General features: G+C 38.4%; 3 protein-coding genes across 4 annotated transcripts in view; 1 reads left to right on the top strand and 2 right to left on the bottom strand.

Moving 5' to 3' along the window:
- Positions 1-6,469, top strand: part of LOC106653248 — an 86,740-nt gene extending 80,271 nt beyond the window's left edge. Inside the window, exons 2-7 of the mRNA XM_014372630.2 lie at positions 3,533-4,125; positions 4,208-4,358; positions 4,449-4,864; positions 4,960-5,188; positions 5,274-5,407; positions 5,487-6,469. Of these exons, the coding sequence (XP_014228116.1) occupies positions 3,533-4,125; positions 4,208-4,358; positions 4,449-4,864; positions 4,960-5,188; positions 5,274-5,380 (1,496 nt within the window). The 3' untranslated portion in view covers positions 5,381-5,407; positions 5,487-6,469. The remainder of the gene's footprint in view (positions 1-3,532; positions 4,126-4,207; positions 4,359-4,448; positions 4,865-4,959; positions 5,189-5,273; positions 5,408-5,486) is intronic.
- A 1,986-nt stretch (positions 6,470-8,455) lies between these two features.
- LOC106653108 (endoplasmic reticulum-Golgi intermediate compartment protein 2) lies at positions 8,456-10,569 on the bottom strand. 2 transcript variants are annotated; one of them, XM_023460697.1, is made up of 6 exons: positions 10,108-10,569; positions 9,913-10,042; positions 9,460-9,835; positions 9,127-9,377; positions 8,794-9,054; positions 8,456-8,721 (listed from the first exon to the last, which is right to left on the bottom strand). In XM_023460697.1, exons 2-6 carry the CDS (start codon positions 10,013-10,015, stop codon positions 8,528-8,530), a joined length of 1,185 nt encoding a protein of 394 aa, XP_023316465.1. In that variant the 5' UTR covers positions 10,016-10,042; positions 10,108-10,569; the 3' UTR covers positions 8,456-8,527. The 2 variants fall into 2 exon arrangements, with proteins under 2 accessions (XP_023316465.1, XP_014227848.1); XM_014372362.2 differs by having other exon boundaries at positions 10,288-10,569.
- Positions 10,570-11,450: 881 nt separating this feature from the next.
- On the bottom strand, positions 11,451-12,832 carry LOC106653013 (protein lethal(2)essential for life-like). The gene is made up of 2 exons (XM_014372224.2): positions 12,725-12,832; positions 11,451-12,428 (listed from the first exon to the last, which is right to left on the bottom strand). The coding sequence occupies exon 2, from the start codon at positions 12,400-12,402 to the stop codon at positions 11,893-11,895; it is 510 nt and encodes a 169-aa protein (XP_014227710.1). The 5' UTR covers positions 12,403-12,428; positions 12,725-12,832; the 3' UTR covers positions 11,451-11,892.
- Between the last annotated feature and the right edge of the window lie 4,356 nt (positions 12,833-17,188).

Below are 17,188 nucleotides of genomic sequence, written 5' to 3'. Positions count from 1 at the left end.
AGTTTTCTTTCTATTTTTCTCTACAATGATGATATATATATATATATATAAATACGAATACGAGGGCACTTATTATTTATCACGCGATGCGCGCAGCAAGGGATTTCGAGAGCAGATTTTACGACCCAAAATAAAGTTCAGGGTTTCCTTTTTTTCCCGAACACCCATATAGATAAGTCGATCGAGTTCGTTAATGCAACATTCGTGTAAATAAATGCTTAGAGAAATAGAGAATTTCAGTTGGAGCGATATGATGTTATACGCGAGCATTTCAATGATTTTATTATTGGCCGCGTGTATGTGTGTGCATAATCGAGAAATTTTATACTATATATTTTCTCAGTAGTAATGCGCTTATAACAATGTGTGATTCATTCATTTGGCAGAGTCGTGGAAAAAATAATCCAAGTGAGCTTTAAACGGCCTGTAAAAGCTCAATTCCACTAATTTCACTTGAATCATGCCCGATGAACTATATAATTGTATAACTCGGAGTCCGTTTTTCTTTTTTTATCGCAAAAATTGAATAAACAGTCGGCATTTTAATTCGAAACGTTTTACTCGCGAGGCATAAAAGTTTTTATCGCTCGGGAAATGAGAAAAAAGAACGAGAGAAAGGAAAAAAAATAAGTCGGCTCAGGGCGCGGCTTTCCATATCGCGTTAATATGCCGAGCGCCAAGCATCGCAACCCTCTGACGAGCGGCTCGCACGAGCTTACATATTTTACACGGATGCGCCTGGTGGTGTTGGTTGTTGCTTTTCAACTCAAGGCGCGCACTGCACTACACACACACATAATACGGGTTCAGTATATGATTATATTGAAAGTAAACGTTGCAGCGGTTAATAATCGTTGATAACGTGCTTTACGGCGCTTACCATTTTTGTTATTGCTACATGAAAGAACTGTTAATTCTCGATCCTCATGCGTGATGTGACTCGCGAGAATAAAACGTACATATACGTCGATTATTGCTCATTTGACAAATTAGCCGATAAATCGTTAGCGTATGAATTAGCGCGTCCATTATTTAAATTCATAAAAATGATTCCCGTGCGTCTAGGATCATCGATTGTCTGCTTCCCTCCTCCCGGCTCGATCGCATGATTGTAAAGCATACTATACGCGCGCGTGTTTGCATAAACAAGCTCCTCGATTATAACTCTCGAGATATCTGCTACGACGATGGTTTATAAACCGGCGTGCGCTCGCGCGATGCATCGAGCTAATGAATCGCGAGCGAGCGTGCACATACACCGCGCATTGGCTTTTCGAATCGTTACGAGGTCGGTCGTCGCAGTACATAATAAACGCGATTCGCGCGCGCGGCTCGAAATTACATGCGGTGGCGGTGGCTATGGTCGTTTTTACGACGCGCGCCGAACAAACGATCTAATCGGACGAAAGCTGCTGCGCGTACACGTACTCAAACCGACGTGGATTAACAACTTTTCACGTGTATAGGCAAAAAGAAGTCGACAAAATGGCATCGATACATCTCAACTTTTCATCGATCATTCTGCCCGAAGCTTGCCTATAAGCCAGCACACGCATCTTGTCATTCGAAGCATTATCGTTTTTTTCTCGCTCTCGCGTGTATAATGAACGCGCGGACATTTCTCCGTGACCTTATAAAGACGAACAACTATTAATAAGGCACCCGGCGTGAGCAAAAAAGCCATCGAAGTATTAACTTTGATATGGTTGACCGCAGGAAAGTGCCGTGGCAAAAAATCAGCCACTCTCGTCGATCTTTCTCTCCCTCTCAGGTTGCTGCTGCTGCTGCTACTACTATTAACTATTACTAATGTTGGAAACCGAAGAAACGAACAATCGCAGTAGAGAAACGAAAAATGAATTTCTATATTACATAAATCTTGGGATTCCGCACGTGGAATATCTACTTGGCGGTGCATGTTTGTGTGTGCGCGTTTGTACTCCTCTGCGGGCAGCACGTCTATTACTGATTGATATCCGAGACAAGCGACGTACACACACGCAGTGGGTACATATACGTGCAGACGGATGGACATTGACTCATTGCCTTGGACTGCTTCTTCTCCCGTATATACATACATGCACGGTGTGTTTAACGGGAAGGAAACGTGTGTACGCGTTTATACAAGAGACGATCAGTTCTGCGCACAGTCACACACACACACACAAACCGAGGAGGCAGCTATAGTCCTCGTACCCGGAAGTTGCCAAGGGTTTTCTTTTCGGCTTCTCTTTTATCTTTTGCTGATAAGACTTCGATTTATATAGACAATATAATGGCAACGAGGCGCGCGCGCGCTCAGGTTCGAGGACATTCACCTTGCATTATACACGCGCGCGGACTCGAGTCCTAGAGAGAGTCCGGGATAATCGGCGTATACACACGATAAAAAGCTCCTCGCTTCTTAAAGGACTGAAGAAAATTACAAGAAAGAAATTCGCACGTTTTGACGAAGACGAAGGAGAAAAAAAATTACCCAGCACAGAAGAGAGTGGCACGTAAAGCCGATAAAACGCCGCGCTCGAGCGTTTCAATCAATCAAACTCCCTTGTATAAGTGCGCGCGCGAGTGCAGTGCACACTGCGCTCTGTACTACATATACGTATAAAAGCAGCTCACGGCTATGTGAGAAACAAAGCTAGGCCTCTCTCGCGTTGCGCCGAGTGCAGCACGCGAGACTCGCGCGACGTGCCTTCGCATTATATGCAAAAGCTTCTGCGTATGGTCATTTCTCAAAATCAACTCTTTGCACGCGCGTCTAGGCTAACGAGTTCTTGCCTGCTGCACCGCGCTCACGCATTCGAAGTCGACGAGCGATAAGAGCCGCGAATGTAGATCTCGTTAATTTATTTTTGTAGTATTTCGTTCCAGTTTTCTTTCTATTTTTCTCTACAATGATGGTCGCGCTGTCGTTTATTTATTTATTTTGTTGTCGTGGTTGTTTTCTTCACTTTCGTTCAAATTGACACTGAGAAGCGTGGATAAATACAATAAAACGACGAGTGCATTAATTGAAAGGGACTCTTTAGTGCCTGTATAGCGGTGACGATGTATTCCGAGCGGCGCTAATTATTACCGACGTGCGTGGGTGTACACGCTTAACTTGCTGCTTTCTTCGTGAAAGCCTCTCTCTCTCTACTGCGGTTGCGGTGAATTCCATCTTTTTTTTTGTTCCTATACCGTTGAGCTTTGCGTATATTGAGTTTGTCCGTGAAATTATCCAGCTTACTCTCATTGCACGATCGCTATAATAGCAGCAGCAGACTTTGAAAAGTCATCGGAAGCGACGACGTTCCATACCGCCGCGCGTGCATACTTTGCAATACCATCGTAGTGGAGCAGGCGCGTGTACTGCTGCGAGAGTATTTATAGAGTCGTCGAGCAAAAACGCCCCCGACTCGCGTGCACGACGAGCTCCCCCGATCTATATTAATCCTTCGCGTCCGTGTTGGCTATTTCAATTTTTCGAAGTAAAGATGCGCAATCTGTACCGATTTTCATTCAAACGAAAATTTTACTTGAATTGTTGCAGTTTCGAATGGAGCTGCAGCGCCATCACCGGCAGCGGCGACTCAATCGTCGACGTCGAAAGTCAAGGATGATGCGGACGATTACGTCGACGATACCGCCGACGATCCGAGCGACGGGGACGAGGACGCGGATAACGCGCCGGACGCGAGGATCGAAACGGAGCCGCAAATTTTCGAGGTGCCTGTCGGCAGCGACGTCTACCTACCCTGCAATGTTATCAACGCCGAAGCCGCAGCCATTATATGGTCAAGGGGTCGTTTGCCGAACAACACTCTCTTCATCGAAAGAGAGAAATTGACCGACGATCCGCGCCTGTCGATCTTACCAAATCGTACTCTGCTCATCAAGAACGTTCAGCTGAACGACTCGAGCGACGAATACATTTGCAAGGTGGACGACGACAACAAGATCGCGCACGATTTGCGCGTCAAGCTGCCCGCTTGCAACAAAGGCGCGCACGACGTACAGATGGAGCATAACGGCGTGCGCGTTACGCCCGCTGCTTGCAACGAAATCATGCAAGGTGAAACGATCGAGCTGGGTTGCGAGGTCAGTCCCCAAATCAAAGCCAAAAACATCATCTGGACACGAAAGGTTCGTACCTTGTTTCTCAATTTTAAAAAAATTGCGTCTCAATAGACCGATGTAGTTAACGCGACGCGCTTGGATGTTTCAGGGCGTAAATATTCTTCCAGACAGGCAAACCGAGACGGGTCGTTACATCACGATTCGCAACGCTTCCAGACACGTCGCTGGCGATTACGTATGTGCCGTCGATACCGGCGAGAAGAAACTTCGTCTCCAGCATCTGACATTGCACGTCAGACGTGAGTTCATTAATATTTCGTATATTTTATTCAAGCTATTATCGGTACCAAACAACTGTCATTCAAACTTATGCCGTTCGTTTTATACAGATCTCGATATCGAGTACGAAAAGGAACAAATCAACGGTCACTGGCACCACAAAGATCACTACGCGACTGCTCTCGGCGTCACGGTCAACATCACGTGCATCGTCCACGCGCACCCGGGAGTGAATAAGAAGATGACGTGGTTCCACAACGGCAACAAGATCAACATCGACAACAGACGCATCACCTTGAACGACGAAATCAAAAACCATAAGGTATTGACGATCCGCGACGTTAATAAGGACGATTTGGGCGAATACCAATGCCATGCTACCAATGAAGACCGCGACGCAACCGGTCCGATCATTCAGCTAGTCGACACGCCAGCCAAGCCGATTTATAACAATGCTGAAAACGATGACGACTCCGTCGTTTTGCAATGGAAAGTTATCAGTTACAAACCAATTGTCGAATCCGAGGTAAACTATTGCGCTTCATTTTTCCATCGTTTAACTAAAGCAAGCAAGTATAAAAAATGGACTTGACTGATTTCCTGTTTTTTTATTGTTATTAGTTGCGCTTCCGTCAACAAAACGACTCTGAGTGGCGCGTAGCTGAAGACGTCAAAGTCATCAATAGCGACGGTAAAGAACACATAGTCCAAGGTACGATTCGTGGAATCCATGCTGGAAAACACGAAGCCCAACTGAGAACTCGCAACGGCGACGAGAGTGACGCCAACGATGTCACAAAGGACGCCAAATCATGGGGACCCTACTCAGAACCTCAGACTTTCGGAGGAGGTATAGACTTTTAGCTTGTGAAATTAAACAATCGATTCTTTTTCCACGAATTATTTGCATTTTCGTGTCTTATTTGATTTGACAGATATCGTGATCCAGACGGCGGGAGTGCATACGACGGGAGCAGCGATGCGACCAGCAGGGACGCTGATACTTTTAGCTGTAACACCAATAGTTTACTTGTTTTTGTAATTCGACGAAAATACCGAACCGATATAGGTAAAAACTGCATGAAATAAAACTATTGAAAATATGCGCAAGCCAAATTGAAAATATTCATTCAATGAATTTTTTTCAGGTACACAATTTTCAGCCAAAGCGTTCACCTGAAAGAGCACGCGTGATTCAGTCGATTCATCTAAGACGCAAGCACGTTTTTTTTTTCAAAAAAAAAAAAAAAAAAAAAAAGAAAAACAACAACAACCGCGTCTTCCACACAACACGAATACCAAAAAAAGAAAAAAATTTTCGTTGCTAAAATATCCTTCAGCACAGATTTCTAAAGCTCTTGAATTTGTTTACATTTGTCAATGGCATTTCATGCACTCCTTTTTTACGGATTTCAAATGCAAAAATGTACATAAATATAACTATATACAATTACGATAGCTGCTGCGACATTGCGTTTTTTCGTTGAGCTTTGTTCGAAAAAAGTTCGAGGAACTTTTTTTGTCGGACACTGTTGAACGTCGAGAAACGATATATTATTGTAAAGGTGCGCGTGTGCACTGTATGATAACAAAATGTGAGAGTTTTTAAAACTCGGGCATTAACACGCCTTCTTCGTAATTATATATTGTATTTGCTAAAAGTATGTAAAACTAGGCTAAGATTATAGGGCTCTCAATGCACGCCGCAAAATGTACGTATAGGTGTTTCTTCTCTTTCGTATACAGTAATACTTTTTTGATTTCGCATGGTGCCTTTGAAGTTTAAGCGCTACGTTTACGTCTTGACGCAGTGCTTAGCTTTTATTACACTGCGTAATATATATTTTTTTCCTTTACAATAGAGAAGTTGTATTATAACGAAGTGTACAACAAATTCTAGACCATGTGTCCGATCTCGCAGCATATTTCACTTTTTTGCACAAGAAGGTGAACAATATGCTCGAATATGAAAATTTTTGATAGATTTGGTATTCCAAAGTCACGAGTCTCATCAAAGGTGTGCCATTTTATAATCACTTTGCGTTATCATGTATGTAGAGCAACAATTGTTTTATTTAATTGTACAACCGTAAGAGAGAAATTGCTGAAAATTTTTCACGTTAATCTGCATCCGAAATATTCTATTTATATATACATTTTATCGAGTAACAGTATATAAAAATATTTTAAATATAGTTTACATACCATGAAGTGAAACAAAAAAATCATCGATAAAATAGTCTGTTTATACACAACAAAAGTATAGTTCATCGCTGCGTATACGTTATGTACGACCATTTCAAGTCTTTATGGTTTTAATGAGCTCATATAATATTTATTTTTGTACACTTGATGGATGTAATATTCGAAAATCATTCGAGATCTTATCGCAGCTTGCACTGATTGTTTTTTGCAATCATTTGGAAAAACTTTTTTACCATAATTTGCTTATTAAAATTATTATTGATGTGTTACATTCTTCAGATTGTAGATTTTTCGATGGAAAATTCATAGCATGTATTATTATATAAATATCATTGATTATACGTTCTTCCTAATCAATTTTATAGATAAATAATGAATTTGAAATTTTTCTTTAATTGGTATATTGTGTTTAAACGAAATTTATAATAGGCTAGAAATATTTTTGCAGCTATTCAATGATAGTAACGATAATGATATGTAATAATGTAATGAGAAATATATTATACGATTGAGCATGAAGTTTCGAACTGCCGATTAAGCCTAATACATTTATGAATAGATTTTAATCGTGAGATTTGTTGATTTGATTGTAAAATTTAAAATTTATCGGATTATAAAATATATATTATACAATTTTTAAAGAGAATAGTTCGCTTCATAAAATGTTCGAAAAACACTTATGTATTATAAAAAAGATTATTTAATAACTATATTATAATGTCAACTTACGATTTTTCTTTAAAAATCGTATTATATAATAGAGAACACTAGAATTATTTATACGTATGTACGTTACCTAAGATAAATAATATTTTATTTTTAATTTTAAGGGCGTGACTGCATTTGAATGTTGTGATGATAAAAGTGTATAGATGACAGCGAAAATATGTGCAGTTGAATGCTATAATCTGAGAGATTGCATGAATTACACAATATGATTATATTTTAATAAAATCTAGGATATATTAAAAAAAATATCCATCTAGAAGTTTTTTATTTAATTCTGCATTCATTTTTAAGAAAAATGTATTCCTAATTTTTACCTAAAAAAAATATCAGGATTTCAACAACTCCGACAGTAAAACATTCTATCATTTACAAAAACAAAAACTTGAGAATTTAGTCTGTCCTATTAAATTAAAAAAATGCTATGAATGTGAAATCGATGGGTTTCGTATAATTAGTAGTTATGTCGATGTGTTCAGTGGGTTTTCCTAGATTCTTATTTTAAAATTTTGTTTACTGTCATAAATCTGTATAATCTTGTAAAATATGCTTACACAATAATGTTTTGCTATTTATATAAAGTCCTTTCAAAGTAACAGGTTGCAAGCTTCATCTATCAAAAAAGCTTGGGAGATTTTTGCTTTCAATTGTGTTTACTTTTTCAGCATCGTCAAATTTATTGTCCATTGTACTTGTTGCTATTATAACAAATAATAAATAACAATATTATATTGTAATAAATTTTATTCAAATAGTAAAAAATGTCACCACTGCTTTGCAGCAGTGAGTTTATTATAAAAATTCAGCTTAACGTTGCCTTAATGTTTGTAACTTGTACAATCACAGAATAATGTAAAATATATATTATAGGCAAAAAACTGGATATTTTCGTTGTTATTTCTAATGTAAAATCCACTCCTTCAATAGATACTCGTTACATTTCATTTTGAATCTTCTTGCTACAAATGACCAGTTCTTGAGATTTATAGTATGAAGATTTTAGATTTTTTATTTACAATATTTGGTAATGAAATCTGGAGATTTCTTTATAATCTATGGATTATCAAATAATACTGCACATTCTGACTTTGAACATTATTTTCAAACCCATTATATATATGTGAACTTGAAGTTTTTATATAAAATTAAAAATATAATTTCAATTCAAAGCCATTGATAAATTTTTTTTAATAATAATATTATGCCTTTAAATATTATATCTGTACTGATAAATATAAAATAGTATTCATAAATTTTACTAAGATTCAGGAACAATGTTTATTTGTTGAATATTTTGAGGTGGATCTACAGTCAACAAGTTATTGACTTTGTTGGGCGCGTTACTAGTGTTTGTATTTACAATCACTTTTTCATCACTTTTTTCTTCGCCATTTTTCAAAAATTTGCAACAAATTAAAGACCAAGCACCTTGCACAAGATTATTCAATAGGCCTGAAAATTAAATTTTTAAAGTAAAATATTTGTTCAAATGTAACAATTATGTAAAAAACTTAACAAACAAACCATTTGTTACATAAATGCATCCAATGGAAGACAATAACTTTACAATGAATTCTATAAAAGAATCACCTTCTTGAGATACATTTACTTTTAATGCTGAAATATCATACTTGAAAAATATTCCAGGAATTCCATGTGAACCTTTGTCATGATCAATTGGTCTTTCAAAATCTTTTACACTGTATTGATAGGTTTGTGTTTTACGCATAAATGTGTTTATATGAGTTGATACAACTTCAATAAAATATTGATATAGCATTGTACCTAAAAATATTGAAAAGTTTTATAATATCATGAAAAATTAAATGTGTTTCATAGATTTTGTAAATTACTAACTGTCTGATGTAACTTTTTCATCACCCTCTAAGGGGTGAATGATTCCAGGACTAGGTTTTCCAAATGAAAATTTATTTATCCTATGAGAAAAATTATAATTGCGCTCAGACATAAATGCAGATATATGAATATGCCCTCTTGGAAGATGTAATGCCTTTCCAGAAGTTATATGGAAATTTCCAGCAACCTTATTAACAATCAAGCTTCCATATATACGACATGCATTAGACGGATAACTAGGGGTATGAATCCTGTGAAAATAAATATCATACATGATGTTTCATAAAAAGATTAGGAATTAAAATTCATGCAAACATAAGTTAATTATTATACCTCTTTGGCACTTCACCAGATGCATATGTCAACTGATTAGATTTCCATAAAATTTCATGAATAGCATGATACTCTTCACGAAAATATGAATTTACATGTTTCAGCGCTTCAAAATGAGCTCTTTGATCTGGCTCCAAGTCCCACCAGGTACTTTCTTCATGCAATTGACCAATTGTGTTTAAATTTTTATTTGTAGAGTCAACAACATCAGCACCAATAGAAGCACATGGCATAGCTACAGTGATATCTACATTCATTTCTATCTCATCATTAACATCAATATCTGGTACAAATTTGAACTTCAATCTTGTATCAAGAAAGTATGATGTTTCAGAATAGATTATATACAAAATGATGATCACACTGACAATGGAAACTGGAAAAATAAATAGATTAGTAAATCTGACGGAAATCCGTAAAAATTTTTTAGCAATTTTCTTGAAAAATACATACAAGTTCCACCGACGGCGGAATGCTTTCTGTAATCATCTGGAATCTTGGGAAATGCATCCAACTCCTTGACGGTTTTAATACTGATATTTCTCTTTCGCAGCATCGTGTCAAATCGACGAACCTAGTTTAACTGTAAAAATGTAAAAACACACATTCAAAACGAGGAAAGAGTTTACTTCAATAAACCATAATTACAAATGAGGCTCGTATTTTTTCTTCGACGATTGTTTACGTGTCATTTTTTTAGCCGGCTGTCGTATTTACCAACAAACAATATTGAGCTCTATATCACGAGGTTATGTTCGCGCGCAATAACAAAGTATTTTTAAGCTGCGCAATCGTCGCCGAAGCGTAGGTCGCGCGAAGGCAACTCACCGAATAACAACGATATCCATAAAGCAACCAAAAGACGAGTCCTAAAATTAATCGATCGACGGCAACTTTGTTTATTATTGCCAGGCGCTTGACGATGAGCTGTCAAGTAGCTGCCGACAGCATATTTTTCTGCTCGTGCCTGTTCCAGATTCCGTATATCGTCCAGTCACAGTTTAGTGCACGAATCGCAAATGCAAACACCGCTAAATCTTTCGAGATGTATAAAATGCAATTTTTTGACGCTCGCACGGACGAGGTGACCGCGAATTCCAAATACGAGCGCACGCGACACGAGATGTGTGCGGTCTCACACCCACGCGCGCCTGCGATACAATACAATCATTTCAAGGCCACCTGGCGTCAAGAACATCGGTAAAAACGCACTAATACGAGTCGCGCGATTGCGTCAGGTTTATTTTGTCCGAAAGGGATCGTTTCCGTAAAAAGAATATCGGAGCAAATTTGCCTCGTTTATATAAGGACTGACATCATTTTGCAGCTCGTTTGGCTCCGGAAGTTTTGTACACAAACTCTGAAGGCGTACGTGTTGTACGCAGGTCCAAATTTAAATTGCTCTTGAGAAGTATAGAACCTCTAAGCCTCCGCGCATAAATCTGCTCTTTGGGATTATGTACAACAACGTTATAAATTAGCCCGGTTTCAAGTTGCAAGTTCGCCGCTACTATACTATTGCTGCTGCTGCACGACGATGACGACGAAGATGTCGTCGACCTTTCTCATTTTATATGCGCTTTCAATTGGCTTATGGCCATGATGCGAATTTTGTTCTAAATTAAGCCCGCCGTGAAATTCTAATATACTTATTCACGTACACATTCGATTGCTGGTCGCGTGCGTGTGCGTAAATATGACGCTTTTCCGCCTCTTTGCGGCGCGCGTCTTTGTGACGATCGTTTAAATCGTCAGAGCGATCTCACCCACCGCGGCAGGAAAGCTTTTATTACTTTTCAAATATCACCAAAGCGATGATTCCCGGATTTATTTTTGCCCCGTTGCGATTCATTTTTTGAATTCTTACCTACTGACTCTCGGCGCGCTGGTGTTTTTGGCCTTATTGACGGAAATAGTGATCGTTAGTTTATTTATAAAACACATTATCGGAGATCGAGGTCAAAGGTGTGCGTGTGAAATGAATAAGCCAATTTTTTTTCATTAGGAACGAAATGAAGTTCAATGTTTATTCAATTATATCATTTTGACAATGATTCGTGGTGAAACTTATAAACTATATAGCGAGTTTTACAAATATCATTATTTAACTGTACAAATGTCGTTCGCTGTGTATATAACTGTATGTATAATAAGTTAATTAATTATCACGGCTCTGAGCTTAGAAAAAAATAAAAACTTTTTATACAATACATCGGAATACGAAATTAAATCTCGAGGCTGTTCAACAGTCCGTTAGTTAAACAACGCTAATACACAGAAAATCGGTGACAAATTTAAAAAAGAACTAATAATTTTTACGCGCAAATGCAACATTCACGTTGAAAATATATATAACACAAAATTAGGAAACGATGATTAATACGTTATTCAAAGAAACTGTTGAACGATGGATCGACGAGGACTACATGATCTCTACTTCTGGGCGACGGCTGGTGCGGATGTGTGTTGGATGGGAATGATCTTCTCGCCGGGCGCGGGCAACGCCAGGGTCGGCGCCGTGATGGTCAGCACGCCGTCCGAGGACAGACTGCTCTGGACGTTGCCGATGTCGTGGCCCTCGGGCAGGACGTATCTGCGCACGAACTGTCGCGATATGTAGCCGTGCTCGTCTTTCTTCTCCTCGTGCTTGGCCTCGACGACGATGCTGTTGTCGACGGTTTTCACGGTGATCTCGTCGGGCGCGAACTGCTGCACGTCGATGATCACCTGGAACTTGTCCTTGTCGTGATGGATCTTGGAGGTGCCGCTCGACTGCTCGAGGAGGTTGCGCCACGGCCGATAGTAGCCTCGGAACGATGGCACTGCGAGGCTGTTGAGCAGATCGTCGCGTCTGAGGCCGAGTCCGAAGTTCTGGTCGAACAGGCGGGATGGACGCTCGAAGTCGTCCCACCAGTCGCGGAACATCGTTGGAATTAAGGCCATTTTTGGATAGTTTTGTGAATTGAGAGCTGCAAAATAAAGAGAAAAAATTATTACTTACGGTTGAATCGATTGGATAAATTGCTTGAGAAAATTCGAGAAGCTGACAACAGATGACTGTTTACACTATAAACGTTTTGAAAACGTTTTACACACAACAAATTAATTGAACCCTTGATGCGACAAATTTTCGAAAAATGTTTGGAGTAAAAATTAAAATAGAAGTTCAAACGGCACGATCGACTAATTTTTCAATCACTTAAAACTTGAAATATAATGAGAAACAGAAAAAGTTGCAAAAATTAATGAGAAGATGCACACTTACTTTTCGCTTGCGAAGTGAACGTTCTGAAGTCTTGTGTACAAATGCTTGCCGAAGACGCGAACGCCGGCCGGTTATATACTCTTGGCCGTTTCTCGATGTTTCTGCCTGCCACTCTCTCGAATTATCTCGTCTGCTCGCTCGTTTGGCGCTGTTTATTTCTGATATTGTTGTTATTTTTTCCTTGCGTTTTCGATTTATTCGTTCGCTTTTTTGCATTTTTACCTTCGTATTTGAAGTTTCATTGAATTTTTATTGATTTTTACGGGTAAATGACTTTTATCGAAGAATTCCATTAGGGGTTGGTTACGGCTTGTTTGTGGCTATAGTAAAATTCGTGCAATTTCTAGAGAGTACTGGGATTTTCGACTGTCGATATTTGTTGTTATTTTTAAAAATTTTATAAATGCATAATTATTGATTGTTATAAATGTCATATTTTCGAAAACATTTTCAATCGGCAATGCAGGAAAGAGTTATGCACTGGGGAAACGCACTGCAACGGTTGGTAATCATTTTCTTCGTCAAATAAAATCGCATAAAATCAAAACCATAATTTTAATTTTCAAGTTTAACATCTAGAATACTTAAAATATTCTAGAATTTCCGTATATCATAACAAATTCTGTAGTATCGACTCGTTTCTGCAGTATCTGAGAATTGTGATGCGTATAAAACCACAATGAAAACAAAGAAATCTCATTTCATAGTAACGAAAACATGTTTAAACTGTAGATGATCACGCCAACGTGTATGCATATATTTTAATGTAAAAAAAATACCGTGCAGCAAATTAATTGTTTATAAGAATATTTGAAATAATTCATAAAAATAAAATTGTAATTCTCAGCAACATCATTCGGACAGCATTTGCAGTAGATAAATGTTATCCAATGACTTACTTTAAATGTATACGTACTCGCAACGTAAAAAAAAACGTAATTAATACGTTGAAAGAATCGCCACGTTCTAGAAACGTAGTATCGTTGTTGCGACAATTTTCATATCTCGAGGCGAGTAAACAGAATCTCTATTCATTAGCAAAGCGATGAAAATTGCCGAAATAGTCATTACAATGAGATGTGACAATCAAAAGCACGAATCCGTGAGTCGGAAATTCAAGTTTAGCTTAGTGAATCATCTCGCGCGGACGGTGCGCTCAATTTGGAAATTCAGCTATGTAGTCGAAGTCGTTATGTGCATAATATAACGGACGTGGCAGTGAGAAATTAGCGCTTCCGCGGAAAATGCGAAAGAATTTCAAATATTCGCTAATAAAAAAAAATCAAGTTCCAGTTTGGAAATCTGACAAATTGATAAATTAATTATAAATCTACTATTAGAACGTAACATTGATTTTCAGGGCTTCATTATCAAAGGTTCGTTTCAATTACTCATTATTCCGTAATTTTGAAAACATCATTCTAAAGTAAAGCTCTGACAAAATTCCACAAAAAAAAAATTACGAACCAAATTGAGAAATTTAATTTAAAACATGAAAAATGAAAATAGCTCTGAATCAAAGCCCAGTAAAAAATATAATACAATATAAATAAAAAATATTCAAGAAAACAATTTCAACCTTGAAAAAGGCACTTGTAGCTCTATTTCTTGACAATAGAAACTACATACAACAAACAACCCATTATTTGTGGTTGAATTCATCCTGGAATCGTTTTAGCTTTATTTCTTTTTTAGGGAGGGAGAGACTTTATTTAATTTTTCATTGTTAATGTTATTCAATTGTGCTAGTTACTTTGCTTCAATTTTTTTTAGCGGAATATGCTTGAAGCTTTACTTAGAACTGTTTGCTTACAAGGTTGTTTTTTACTTTGCGTTCAATTAAATCTTAAATGAGTGTATGGGTTCAGAAAAGATCTATATTTTACTTTAAAAAAATAGGTATTCGCATAATTTTTCAAGACCCACAGCAAGGAAATAAATTACGGGAAAAAGCGAATCAAACTTTCATCGTTCTAAACTTTGATGGGCTAATGACAGTTGATCCTTGGCCCTAAAAACCCCCCCATATTATCCTATATATTATATGTAACCAATAAAAAACATTTGTTTATTAACCCACAAACGAGGTTTTCAACGATGAACAGACTTGACACTTTTGCTTGAAACTAAACAAAATTCCATCAATGATCGCGTTTATGGTACAGTCGATTTTTTCGCGTAACAATTCATTGATACGTTTTTCAATGTCCTTAGAGTAATTGGTCGTAGCTGAAGTAGGTTAATCATTCGATAAAATAAATATTAAGACAACAAAGAGCTCTTGCATGATCGGCTTTGAACGTGCCAAGTTTTTGAATGCACATCTATCGCAGTTGGTTAGCGCAGAAGAGCACAGCGAGTGATAAAGGGTCGATTAAACGAATGCCTGTATGGGCTCAAAATGGAGCGAATATAGGAATGTCGAGAGTTGGACATATCTCTACGCGTGTATAACGCGCCGTTGGACATCGGTGTTAATTGGATTATTGATTTTTACGTGCATGGCTTGGCATTTCCGCAGGTGTAACACGCACATCATCGGCCATCGCCGCAGCTGGCCTGCCTGGCTGCGCATCGGCAATGCTACGCATAAGCCAAATGCGATTATTTCGACGCACCAAACGCCTGTCTATATGCAACGAGTCGTTATTACCCAAGCTATATACGCATTGGCAGAGACGCGCACGGATTGCTCTACTTTGTGCTCGGAGAGGCCTATTCGCTGGGTTCACGTCGTTTATAGGTATGTGTGCACGCGTGGCCCATTACGCAAAACCGAACAATGTGCAAATGAGCAAAGGATGAATTGGATTACCGAGGCAATATCCGTGCGCCACGAGCTGATCGCATACGTGCATACGTATATATCGTATATAACGACCGTATTTATATTACCGATTTCCAATTGTACCGATAATAGCTAATGTCGGTATGGCAGAAATCCAATATCTGCGGTAATATCGTAACAAATTTATATGAATGACGATAATAACCCAGTGACGGGTTCGCAGAGAGAAAAAAATTGGTTTTGCGCGAAAGTTTGATTCAGTTGATGGTTCAAAGGTTAAAATTAGTTTCTGTATATAAGTTAAATAAAGGAATAAAATATTTATATTGTTTTGACCATTCAAATTTAAAACATTTTTTGCAGAATAACTTTTCATTATATTTTAAAAAGAAACTTTTTGTATGTACTGAAACATTTAATGTAAAAATATCGTTGAACAGAATAAAAGAATTAATACGTTAAAAAAATTTGAATTAAAAAACAAACCATGCGGCTGTTTTAATTTTCATTTAACATTTATTATATCAATTACTTTTTTTTTATAATCGACAATAAAAGTTGTCTTCGTTAACATCGATCGATTTAATGATGTAATTCGGAGCTTTTGCGCGAATTCGGTACGTACAATATGAGTCACGACTCGAGGCGTCAATGAACTGATCTCCGCGTCCAATTTAACCGAACGTCGTTGTCGTCGTCATATATCGCACACACCATCGCGCGCAATTAATTGGAGTGCGCGCGAAAAAATTTGCTCACGCGACCGAACTGCGTGATAATACGAAAGCTCGATTCTTGGCGCGCCGCAGCTCGATATATACAGCTATATGGATCATATGCGTACAATTGAAAGTATTTTTGTGGCCCAGTGAGCCACGATGACATGCGGTGTACACAATATTTAATGTTTTTTTTAAAGAGCTCGAATTTCCGAGAAATTTAAAGAGACGCACGGGGGAAAGAGAGAGATGTTGTCGACAAATACGCGCCCAATCGATCAGACTACTCAATGTTTCCGCTGTAAACAAAAACAAAAAATAGCATAACAGATAATATCTGCGCCGTATCAAGTTGGCCCTCATTTCGTCAATATTCATACTTTATAGGCCGAACAATACATCTCAATCGGAATAATTGATATCCATTACGCATTGATAAATCATATCCTACTGTTGCAAAACTACTCTTCCTAATGTCCGTTACTTTTTCGACTCCTATAGCTCGGCCTCAACGTCAGTAGGGGTTGCGCAAACTACAATGGGGTTCGTTTGCTGTGGCTACTCCGTTTTTGGGACGGTATCTCGTTGTGCACGTTCGAAGTGCAGCAGCAGCAGCATCAGCATCAGATGAGCAGAAGCCACAGAATCCACAGACGGAATACAAAAGCGCGCATGTGCACTGCGGAGTTCCTTGCTTATCTCTCTCCGTCTCTCTTTCGTGCACACGCTGATAATGCCCATTGCTGCACACAAACACAAAGCTGACTATAAACAATCATGAAGCAGCAGCAAACGAACTCCGAAGTTGACTTTTCGTAAGCTTGTTCGCGTGCTGCTGCATGTATGGACGTGGAAGCCCGCACACGCGCAAGCAGCAGCATCGTCGGGTCTCTCTACACACACACACACACACACACACACACACACACACGTACACCACCACCGTGGTGGGTGACG

This window comes from Trichogramma pretiosum, unplaced genomic scaffold, assembly GCF_000599845.2.
Source record: "Trichogramma pretiosum strain Unisexual culture from Peru unplaced genomic scaffold, Tpre_2.0 scaffold30, whole genome shotgun sequence".
NCBI lineage: Eukaryota > Metazoa > Arthropoda > Insecta > Hymenoptera > Trichogrammatidae > Trichogramma > Trichogramma pretiosum.
This window is presented reverse-complemented; position numbering and strand designations above follow the sequence as displayed.

Bases quoted from the DNA above. Each gene is read 5' to 3' on its own strand.
- LOC106653013 (XM_014372224.2), bottom strand. From the start codon at position 12,402: ATGGCCTTAATTCCAACGATGTTCCGCGACTGGTGGGACGACTTCGAG.
- LOC106653108 (XM_023460697.1), bottom strand. From the start codon at position 10,015: ATGCTGCGAAAGAGAAATATCAGTATTAAAACCGTCAAGGAGTTGGAT. The intron at 9,836-9,912 runs GTATGTATTTTT...TTATTTTTCCAG, and splicing joins TTCCGCCGTCGGTGGAACTT to TTTCCATTGTCAGTGTGATC. The intron at 8,722-8,793 runs GTTTGTTTGTTA...TTTAATTTTCAG, and splicing joins ATGCATTTATGTAACAAATG to GCCTATTGAATAATCTTGTG.